At 48.8% G+C, this 11,803-nt stretch overlaps 1 protein-coding gene across 1 annotated transcript; it reads left to right on the top strand.

Annotated features, from left to right (window-relative positions):
• Positions 1-266: 266 nt before the first annotated feature.
• LOC120921567 (E3 ubiquitin-protein ligase TRIM39-like) lies at positions 267-1,883 on the top strand. Its single transcript, XM_040334069.1, has one exon. It carries the CDS (start codon positions 267-269, stop codon positions 1,881-1,883), a length of 1,617 nt encoding a protein of 538 aa, XP_040190003.1.
• The last annotated feature ends 9,920 nt before the right edge of the window (positions 1,884-11,803 follow it).

Genomic DNA, 11,803 nt, shown 5'->3' with positions numbered 1-11,803 from the left:
GCATTCTTTGCATTCCTTTCCCCTGCTGCTCTCACTCATTGTAAAGAATACAAAGTCTCTATATACACAGCACGGTTCTCCGTAGATGAGAGCAGGAATCTCACTTCCTATTGGCCTTCTAACATTACACAACCCTCTTCCATCATTATCTCGCACACACAGCCAGTCAGCTCCTCCTCCTCATTCTCAGCAGGAAATGAAGATCACACCCAGCTACATTCTTCCTGAGTATCGGAGACGATCACTTCATTCTTCTGCTCTTAGCGATGGCGTCTGCTGATCTGAGGAGGGAGCTGGACTGTTCCATCTGTCTGAACATTTATACCGATCCTGTAATCTTGCCATGTGGACATAACTATTGCCGGGTCTGTATTGATCGTGTGTTGGATACACAGGGGAGGTCTGGAGGTTATTCCTGTCCTGAATGCAGAACAGAGTTCCCTGTTCGGCCTGCACTGTACAGGAACATAACTCTGTGCAACATCGTGGAGAACTTCCGGTCTACTCAGCCAGACGAGGAGAAGTCTGAGGTCTTCTGTACTCACTGTGTGGACTCTCCTGTACCGGCTGTGAAGTCCTGTCTGCATTGTGAAGCTTCTCTGTGTGATAAACACCTGAGAGTCCACAGCAAGTCACCAGAACACGTCTTATGTGACCCCACTACTTCCCTGGAGAGCAGGAAATGCTCCGTCCATAAGAAGATCCTGGAGTATTACTGCAGTGTGGATGGCGCCTGTATCTGTCTGGCCTGCAGGCTGGATGGAGCTCACCATGGGCACCAGGTGAAGATGTTGGCTGCGGCTTCTGAAATGAAGAAGGAGAAGCTGAAAACCATACACCAAAAACTGAAGACAAAGCAAACAGTGGCGGTGAGAAGAATTCTACGTCTTCAGGAACACCAGAGGAAAGTGATGGACAAAGCAGGTGGGGAGAAATTAAACATCACCGTCCTGCTTGGAAACCTCAGGGGACATCTGGAAGACCTGGAGAAGAAAGTCCTGGGGGAAATCTCCGGGCAGGCAGAGAAGATCTCCGTCTCCATAATGGAAATGACCCGGGAGCTGGAGATAAAGAAGGAGGAGCTGTCCAGGAAGATGGGTGACATCGAGGAGCTGTGCAACATGACGGATCCTCTGATTGTCCTACAGAAATCAGAGACTGGGGACTTGTGTGATACTGAGGATGGAGATGATGAGGACCGGGAGAGACGTGATAACCTCAGGGATCTGGACATGGTTGGGATCTCACACACATTGTACACAGGATTATCTGATATCATGTCTGGGATAAATAACAGGATGGAGGGTGCTGGAGACACGTTTCTGGATGAAAGCACAGCTGGTGATAAGCTACAAATCTCAGTAGACGGGAAAACTGTGACTGCCTTTCCATCACCATTCATGGATCTTCCAGAAACACCAAAAAGGTTTAAGTTTTCTCAGGTAATGAGCAGTCAGAGTTTCTCCTCAGGGCGGCATTACTGGGAGGTGGAGGTTGGGGGATCGGCTTATTGGGATATCGGGATGTGTTACCCCAGTGTAAAGAGGAGCTGGAATCCTGAAATATGTTCCCAAAGGGACCACCCTGACCTAGGGGAACACAAGAACAAATACTGGGGTATACACAGGTACAATGTTGCTTGGGGATTAGCTGACAGGAATGAACACTGCCCATGTAGCTATCCTAGCAGTAAGATAATCAGGATGTATCTGGATTACGAGGCCGGGAAGATCTCCTTTTATAATCCGACTGTCCCCATCACACACATCTGCACCTTCACCGCCACCTTCACCGAGCCCCTCCATGTGGTGATCGGTGTGTGGGATGATTATGGGTATTTAAAGATATGTGGGGAGAGGGCGATAAATGATCAGAATTGTTAAATCTGCCCAGAAACTGGGGACATCACATAAAGGATGGATCGGATTGGTTGAACCAAGCTTCTCTGCACCTAGGGAACCCCCAACACTCTTCCCATAACATTCTATCTGATTTGTCTTGAGTTTTGGGTGCAGGGTGGAAGGGTTGGACCCTCTGTAGTGTTTTATTGCCGTTTATGTGCCCACTGTGAAGACCTGTCCCTTCGTTATGTTCTGAGGAACATTCTGGGGAAAAATGTTGAGTTGTCAACAGAAGAGGAGGAATCTTCCAATTGGGATACTTGTTCCAGTGACAACTGAAGATTTTCCTTTTTGGGTAAAACTCACTTCCTGTTTTGTTTCTAAGACAGGAAGTGAGGGAAAGTCTTCACAATGGGACATGGAGAAAAAAATAAACATTTTATCCCCTTTATTAAAAGGAACAAAAAAAATGGATTTTAGCTTTAGATATAAGAGGGAACAAGAAAAAGGGAGGGAACTCAAAGAGTAACCATAGACCGGACTTTAGAGACATAGAAAACAATGGAGAAATTGAAAAAAAAAAAAATAACAATATTTATTGAGAAAAATACATGATATAAACAGAGCATTCAAAAACAGTTAAAAAATCATATAAAACGATACAGATTGCACAGTGAGCCCTTGTGCGTCAACGCGTTTCACCGTTAGGCTTTTTATATGTATTAACGTATATGATATTTATCGGATTTGTAATTCAAATATGTTTCATTTCAGACTTCGAGATTTGTTTTCTTCTTTTGCTATCTTTAGAACCTTGAACGTGTCCTGATAAAGCCTAACGGTGAAACGTGTTGACGCACAAGGGCTCACTGTACAATCTGTATCACTTTATATGATTTTTAACTGTTTTTGAATGCTCTGTTTATATCATGTATTTTTCTCAATAAATATTCTTTTTTTTTTTTCAATTTCTCCATTGTTTTCTATGCCTCTAAAGTCCAGGGGGCAGATCCTCAAAGAAATTAAACGGCGTATCTCTTGATACGCCGCGTAATTTCAAATTTTGCGCGTCGTATCTTTGTTTTGAATCCCCAAAACAAGATACGAAGGCATCTGTGTTAGATCCGACAGGGGTACTACTTCGTACGCCGTCGGATCTTAGATGCAATTTTTCGGCGTCCGCTGGGTGCCGTTCACGTCGTAATCCGCGTCGAGTATGCAAATTAGCTATTTCCGCCGATCCACGAACGTACGACATGCCGTCGCATTTTTTTACGTCGTTTCCGTTCGGCTTTTTCCGGCGTATAGTTAAAGCTGCTATATGGTGGCGTACTCAATGTTAAGTATGGCCGTCGTTCCCGCGCTTAATTTTGAAAATTTTACGTCGTTTGCGTAAGTCGTCCGTGAATGGGGCTGGACGCCATTTACGTTCACGTCGAAAACAATGACGTCCTTGCGACGTCTTTTGGAGCAATGCACCCTGGGAGTTTTACGGACGGCGCATGCGCCGTTCATTCGGCGTGGGGACGCGTTTCATTTAAATGAAACACGCCCCCTACCTGCCCAATTTGAAATCCGCCGCGAGAGATACACTACGCCGCCGTAACTTACGGCACAAATTCATTAAGGATTCAAACCAAAGCCAGGTAAGTTACAGCGGCGTAGTGTGTCTCACATCTGCGCCAGGCGCAGCCAAGGTATGTGGATCTGCCCCCAGGTCTCTGGTTACTCTTTGAGTACCCTTCTTTTTTCTTGTTCCCTCTCAAATCTATGGACGTGGCGATGTGAGTGCCCCCCTTCTTTTTTTCATAGCTTTAGATAAACTTCAAATAAACTTTAGATATACTTTATATAAACTTTAGAAAAAAAATGTAATACAATGTATATGCAACGACAATGTTTGTAATATATATGGGTGTGTGTTTATATTGTATAGAAAATAGATCTGATGATCTTTGACCAATAGAGCTCTCTATCCAGAAACAAATATATTATTTTAGGGTGACGTCATGACGCCAGGGTCCAGGGCCCCAAATTATTACCAATGATCAATACATAATAATCAGCTGTATTATAATGACAATCTTCAGACAATTACAAATCAAGCGATATCTTCTTCCAGAGCACGCACCGGTCGCTGATATCACAGTGGGCAGGGCTGTGCCTCCAGGTGTCATCACCGGGTGGCCCCGCCCCTTACCTATTTAAAGCGGATGTGCCATGGGGAAAAACATATTAAAAGCCAGCAGGTACAAATACTGCAGCTGCTGACTTTTAATATTAGGACACTTACCTGTCCTGGAGTCCAGCGCCGATCGCAGCAGAGCACAAGCGATCGCTCGTCTCTCTGCTGCTCCCCCCGCCATCCACGCTGAAGGAACCAGGAAGTGAAGCTCTGCGGCTTCACTGCCCGGTTCCCTACGGCGCATGCGCGAGTTGCGCCGCGCCCGCCGATTGGCTCCCGCTGTGTGCTGGAAGCCGAGTGTTCCCAGCACACAATGGGGGGGTGACGGGAAGTGACGGAATGCCCGTCTTTTGCCCGTGAATGCCGGGCCGGAAGTGGGTGCAAATACCGGTCTTTAGACAGGTATCTGCACCCCCCTCCCCCCTGAAAGGTGTCAAATGTGACACCGGAGGGGGGGGGGGGTTCCGATCAGCGGGACTCCACTTTAGGGTGGAGAACCGCTTTAAGAACTGTTAGAGAGAGGAGCAAACAGCCGGCGGTTAGCTTTTATCGCAGGCAGAGCTTTTTTTGGGGGTTCGGCAGTGGGGTGGGTGGTGTGAGGCAGATCTAAGTTGTTGTTTTTTTTTTAATAAAGGAAAGTCAAAAACTTTCTCTGTGTTTTTATTACTTTTTGATACTCTTTTGGTGAATGGATAGGGGTACTCGGTACCCAATACTCATTCACATAGGGAAGGGGGCGGGATCTGGGGGCCTGCTTGTTAAAGGGGGCTTCCAGATTCTGATAAGCCCCCCCGCACCCGCAGACCCCCAAAACCAGGGTTGTGGGCATGAGGCCCTTGTCCCCATCAGCATGGAAACAAGGGATCTGGGGGCCTGCTTGTTAAAGGGGGCTTCCAGATTCTGATAAGCCCCCCCGCACCCGCAGACCCCCAAAACCAGGGTTGTGGGGATGAGGCCCTTGTCCCCATCAGCATGGGAACAAGGTGCTTTGGGGCCATATTGAGGGCATGTGGCCTGGTATGGTTTTGGAGGGGGGGAGAGGTGCTTGCCCCCCACTTTCCTGACCTCCCAGGCTGTGTGCTCAGACAGGGGTCTGGTATGGATTCTTGGGGGGGGGGGACCCCACGTCATTTAAAATAAAAAATTGGTGTAAGGTTCCCCTTCAAATTCATACCAGACCTGAAGGTGCTAGTATGGATTTTGGGGGGACCCCTACGCCATTTTTTTTTTAAATTTTGGCACAGAGTTCCCCTTAACCACTTCAATACACTGTGTTATATAAAATCCATAACAGACCCGAAGGGACGCGTTTGATTGGGGGGGATCCAACGCAGGTTTTTTTTCTTAAATTTTTTTTGCCTGCCATTCCTTTATATCCATTCATATGTCAGTGAGGAATCCTGCTGACAGCTGATAGGTCATCGGTTGTTAAGGAAGCGTCGGTGTCGGCTTCCTGGTCCCGCCCCTTAACAACCAAAGGAAAGTGTGTGTAAAATAAATAAATAAAGATCAGGGCGTGTCAAAGTCAATGCATTGAAATAGTAAATGGAATAACAAAAGAATATTTTATAAATTATATCTTTTTTAATTTGTATTTTCTTCTTTTTCTCTCTTACTTTGGAATCTTGTTTTGATCTTTTGTATTACGGCTTGAAAATAAACTGTTGCCATTGTCTTTACACTTAAATTGTTCTCTGTTGTATTTTCTTTCTATGTTTCTTATGGAAATACTCAAAAAATAAAATGTAAATTAACCACTTCAGCCCCGGGAAGGGGTTTTACCCCCCTTCCACCCCCCACCCCCCACCCCCCAGGCCTCATCGCTACACCCCAAGCTTCTCACATCTCTCTAAAGGCATTTTAAAAATTCCGTTTACATTTTTCTTTGTCTATTGTGGTCTGTAGAGATCTTCTCTATAGATAGACAGCAAGACGTCCCGGAGGGTGAGAACCTAAACCCGCCAGTCACGGACCTCTGAAGGGTCATACTTTGTATTTACGTCTTTATAGACTGTTCTGTATTTGGAGGTGAAATCTCTTTTCCTTTAGACGTAAAGAGCGCCCCCTTGTCCTCGGTGATGACCGTAAAGTGAATAACTCAACACCAAGTCCACTATATGGATCCCTTATATATTTCTACATGGTGATCATATCCCCCCTTATTCTCCTCTTCTCAGGAGAGAATGAATTCAGTTCCTCTAATCAGGGCCCTGTCTTAATAGCATCATGGGCCCCTGGGCAAGGTAATGCACTGGGGCCCCTACCAGCTTGCCCCAATTTACACACCCACTTTCAAGAAATAAAATATAAATAGTTGATATAGAATTTAACATTTATTCATCAGTACTTTCAATTAAATCGATTTTTACAAAAGGAAAACATTCAATAGATCAAAGACTGGTCAACACAAAGGGCCCAGTACAGGGGGGGGGGGGGGTCAACACTGGGATCAGAAGGGCAGAGTACAGGTTCTGGGACACTTCCCGGGACACGATCGGGACAGTTTAGTAATAAGCGTGACTGTCCCAGCAAATCCGGAACAGTTGGCAAGTATGATGTAATGCAAGATTATTGTGGGCCCCCCCATGTACCTGGGGCCCCTGGGCAGTGCCCGTGAGTGCCCTTGCATTGGCCCTGCCTCTAATCTTTCCTCATAGCTGAGCTCCACCCCTGTCTCTCTGACTCCCCCATCTCTCTTACACTCACCCCCTCTCTCAGCCCCACTCTCTCTCACCCACCTCTCTCACACTCCACCCCTCTCCCAGCCCCCTTCTATCTCACTCACTCCCCCTCTCTTACACTCACCCCCTCTCTATCTCTCACCCAACCCCCCTCTCAGCCCCTTTCTCACACTCCATCCCTCTCTCACCTCCTGCTCTTTCACCAACTTCCTCTCTCAGCCCCACTCTCTCTCACCCACCTCTCTCACACTCCACCCCTCTCCCAGCCCCCTTCTATCTCACTCACTCCCCCTCTCTTACACTCACCCCCTCTCTATCTCTCACCCAACCCCCCTCTCAGCCCCTTTCTCACACTCCATCCCTCTCTCACCTCCTGCTCTTTCACCAACTTCCTCTCTCAGCCCCACTCTCTCTCACCCACCTCTCTCACACTCCACCCCTCTCCCAGCCCCCTTCTATCTCACTCACTCCCCCTCTCTTACACTCACCCCCTCTCTATCTCTCACCCAACCCCTCTCTCAGCCCCTTTCTCACACTCCATCCCTCTCTCACCTCCTGCTCTTTCACCAACTTCCTCTCTCAGCCCCACTCTCTCTCACCCACCTCTCTCACACTCCACCCCTCTCCCAGCCCCCTTCTATCTCACTCACTCCCCCTCTCTTACACTCACCCCCTCTCTATCTCTCACCCAACCCCCCTCTCAGCCCCTTTCTCACACTCCATCCCTCTCTCACCTCCTGCTCTTTCACCAACTTCCTCTCTCAGCCGCACTCTCTCTCACCCACCTCTCTCACACTCCACCCCTCTCCCAGCCCCCTTCTATCTCACTCACTCCCCCTCTCTTACACTCACCCCTCTCTGTCTCTCATCCAACCCCCACTCTCAAACTCCACCTCTCTCTCTCACCCCCTGCTCTCACACTCCACACCTCGCGCTCTTTTACCCACCCTCTCTCACGTCGCCTCTGTCTCTTAGCCCCCTTCTGTCTCCAGGTCTTTCAGCCCCCTCTCTCACATTCCACCCTCCACACTCCAAAATTAGACGCCGGAACGACGGCCATACTTAACATTGAATACGCCACCATATAGCAGCTTTAACTATACGCCGGAAAAAGCCGAACGGAAACGACGTAAAAAAATGCGACGGCCGGTCGTACGTTCGTGGATTGTCGGAAATAGCTAATTTGCATACTCGATGCGGAAACGCCACCTAGCGGCCGCCGGAAAATTGCATCTTAGATCCGACGGCGTACTAAGGCGTACACCTGTCGGATCTAACACAGATGCCGTCGTATCTTGTTTTGTGGATACCAAAACAAAGATACGACACGCAAAATTCGAAATTACACGGCGTATCAAGAGATACGCCGGCGTAATTTCTTTGAGGATCTGCCCCACCCTCTCTTTCTCACACCCCCTCTCTCAACCCCCCTCTCTCTCACTCCCTCTGTCTCAGTGCCCACTTTATCTCTCAGCCCCCTCCTCTCCCCCTCTCTCTTATGCCGTGTACACACGATAATTTTTCAGCATGAAATAAACAACGTTTTAAAAAAAATGTAATTTAAAATGATGGTGTGTGGGCTTACATCATTTTTCGGGTTCTGAAAAACGACAAAAAAAAATTCGAACATGGTGCATTTTTTAACGACGTTTTAAACGATGACGGTTTTCGGGTTGAAAAAAATGATCGTGTGTGGGCTAAAACAACGTTAAAAACCAGCGCATGCTCAGAAGCAAGTTATGAGACGGGAGCGATCGCTCTGGTAAAACTACCGTTCATAATGGAGATCGCACATTCATCACACTGTAACAGACAGAAAAGCGCAAATCGTCTTTTACTAACACAAAATCAGCTAAAGCAGCCCCAAGGGCGGCGCCATCCGCATGGAACTTCCCCTTTATAGTGCCGGCGTACGTGTTGTACGTCACCGCGCTTTGCTAGAGCATTTTTTAAAAACGATGGTGTGTGGGCAACGCCGTTTTAATGATGAAGTTGGGAAAACAACGTTTTTTCTAGAGCCTGAAAAACGTTGTTTTTTTTTCATGACGAAAATGATGGTGTGTACGCGGCATTGCTCACTCCCTCTCTCTTACACTCCCCTCCTCTCTCTCTCTCACCCGCTCTCTCTCAACCCCTTCTCAGACCCCCTCTCTTTAAGTCCCTCCTCTCTCTCACCCTTCCTCTCTCTCAACCCCCCTCTTTCTCACTTCTCCTCCTCTTTCACGCCCTTTCTCTCTCATCCCCTCTCACTCCCCCCCCCCTCTCTCTCTCTCTCTCACCCTCTCATGATATATGAAAATGGATGTGGGGGCCTTTTGATGATGTCTCTCTCTGGAGTCCATCCCTCTCTTATACAAGGAAGGATCCGGTAATTGATGAGAATTTGGTTTCGTTTGACATATTTTAGAACTTATCTCAGCCATCGGTTTTGGCGCTCTTTTCTTCTTCCCTCCCCCCCACTCGCCCCCATCCATGCTCGTCAGTTATGTGAGTGGGTGTGGGCGGAATGCAGAGTCGTGGTCTGATCCCGGAGGCACTCTGAGAAGTAAAAACAATGGCCCGGATTCACAGAGAGCGGGCGCACATTACGCCGCCGTAGCGCATATCAATGTACACTACGCCGACGCAGCGCAGAGAGGCAAGCATGGAATTCAGGAAGCCAGTGCTCCCAATGCTGCGTCGGCGAGACGTAGGTTTCGAAGGCGCAGGACGGCGTAGGTGGAAGTGGGATTGCCCCATGCAAATCCATGCAAATTAGGCGTGACCCCATGCAAATGATGGTTGGAGAGCCAGACAAGTACGTTGAATGAACTGCGCATGCGTCGTGTCAAGGATGCATCCCCGTGCGCATGCTCACAACCACGTCGGAACAACTGCCTAAGATACGCCGGATCACTGCCTACGCCGTGAACGTAATCTATGCCCAGCCAGACACACGTCCAACGTAAACAACGTAAAATACGCCGGCTTCTGTTCCCTGGTGCAGACCCTTGCATGGATGCTGCTGGGTTGCGCCTCCTTTATGGGGCATAACTTTACGCCGGACGTACAACTTATGCGCACATCGTGTAGCCTGCGTCGGTCGGGCGCACGTACGTTTGTGAATCGCCGTATTTTCCTCATTTGCATATTTGAATGGCTAATCAATGGGAGCGCCACCATGCGTCCGGCGTAAATGTGCGCTCACCCTACGCCGGCTTGGCAAGTTACGTCGGCGGGATGAAGCCTGTTTTTAGGTGTATCTTAGTTTGTGGGTATGGCGCACAGATACGACGGCGCATATTTGCACTTACGTGGCGTATCTGGAGATACGTCGGCGCAAGTGCTTTGTGAATCCGGGCCAAGGAGATCATCTGCTGACACAACTTTCTTAGAAGTGCAATAAATCAGAAATGTCCCCGGTGGAAAGCGCGGTCATGGCGGCTCTTACCTAAGGGAAGTCACATTCTGGGAGCGCTCTCTCTCTCTCCCTCTCTCTCCCTCTCTCTCTCTCCCTCTCTCTCTCCCTCTCTCTCTCTCCCCCTCTCTCTCTCTCTCTCCCTCTCTCTCCCTCTCTCTCCCCCTCTCTCTCCCTCTCTCTCTCCTTCTCTCTCTCTCTCTCTCTCCCTCTCTCTCTCTCCCTCTCCTTCTCTCTCCTTCTCTCTCTCTTTCTCTCTCTCCCTCTTTCTCCCTCTCCCTCTCCTTCTCTCTCTCCCCTCTCTCTCCCTCTCTCTCTCTCGCTCTCTCTCCCTCTCCCTCTCTCCCTCTCTCTCTCGCTCTCTCTCTCCCTCTCTCTCTCTCCCTCTCTCTCCCTCTCTCTCTCTCCCTCTCTCTCTCGCTCCCGCTCTCTCTCGCTCTCTCTCTCCCTCTCTCTCTCCCTCTCTCTCCCTCTCTCTCCCTCCCTCTCTCTCTCGCTCCCGCTCTCTCTCGCTCTCTCTCTCTCGCTCTCTCTCTCTCCCTCTCTCTCCCTCTCTCTCTCCCTCTCTCTCTCGCTCCCGCTCTCTCTCTCTCTCGCTCTCTCTCTCCCTCTCTCTCTCCCTCTCTCTCCCTCCCTCTCTCTCTCGCTCCCGCTCTCTCTCGCTCTCTCTCTCTCGCTCTCTCTCTCTCCCTCTCTCTCCCTCTCTCTCTCCCTCTCTCTCTCGCTCCCGCTCTCTCTCTCTCTCGCTCTCTCTCTCCCTCTCTCTCTCCCTCTCTCTCCCTCCCTCTCTCTCTCGCTCCCGCTCTCTCTCGCTCTCTCTCTCCCTCTCTCTCTCTCCCTCTCTCTCTCTCCCTCTCTCTCTCTCCCTCTCCCTCCCTCTCTCTCCCTCCCTCCCTCTCTCTCTCGCTCCCGCTCTCTCTCTCTCTCACCATATCACTCTCTTTATATTACTAAAAACAAAAACTGAAAACAATAATAAATAAAATAAATACATCCAGCTAAAGACTGTCTCCTGTGCAACAAACACATTTTCTCCGGGTGGTCAGACGACCTCTGAACCAGAGTTCTCCTATTTAACTCATACAGGGCCATAATAAAAAGTATTCATACCCCTAACTCAAATCTGGTGGAACCAATTGCCTTCAGAAGTCACCTAATTCGAAAATAGAGTCCCCCTGTGTGTCATTTAATCTCAGTATGAATACAGCTGTTCTGTGAAGCCCTCAGAGGTTTGTTAGAGAACCTTAGTGAACAAACAGCATCATGAAGGCCGAGGAACACAGAAGACAGGTCAATACTTTGTAGAACCCCCTTACTCTACAAGTCTTTTTGGGGGTGTCTCTACCAGCTTTGCCCATCTAGAGAGGGACATTTCCCCTCCATTCTTCTTCTCTGTAAAATATCTCAAGCTCTGTCAGATTGGATGGAGAGCGTCTGTGATCAGCAATTTTCAAGTCTTGTCCACAGATTCTCAATGGGATTTAGGTCTGGACTGTGACTGGGCCATTCTAACACATGAATAGGCTTTGATCTAAACCATTCCATTGTAGCTCCGGCTGTACTTTAGGGTCGTTGTCCTGCTGGAAGGTGAACCCCTCTCCCCAGTCTCAAGTCTTTTTCACTCTTAGGCCTCGTACACACGACAGAGTTTCTCGGCAGAATTCGGCGAGAAACTCGGTCAGAGCCGGATTCTGCCGAG

This window comes from Rana temporaria, assembly GCF_905171775.1.
Source record: "Rana temporaria chromosome 2 unlocalized genomic scaffold, aRanTem1.1 chr2f, whole genome shotgun sequence".
Classification (NCBI taxonomy): Eukaryota; Metazoa; Chordata; class Amphibia; order Anura; family Ranidae; genus Rana; species Rana temporaria.
Note: the sequence above shows the minus strand (reverse complement) of the source record. Positions and strands in the feature narration are given on the sequence as shown.

Bases quoted from the DNA above. Each gene is read 5' to 3' on its own strand.
- LOC120921567 (XM_040334069.1), top strand. From the start codon at position 267: ATGGCGTCTGCTGATCTGAGGAGGGAGCTGGACTGTTCCATCTGTCTG.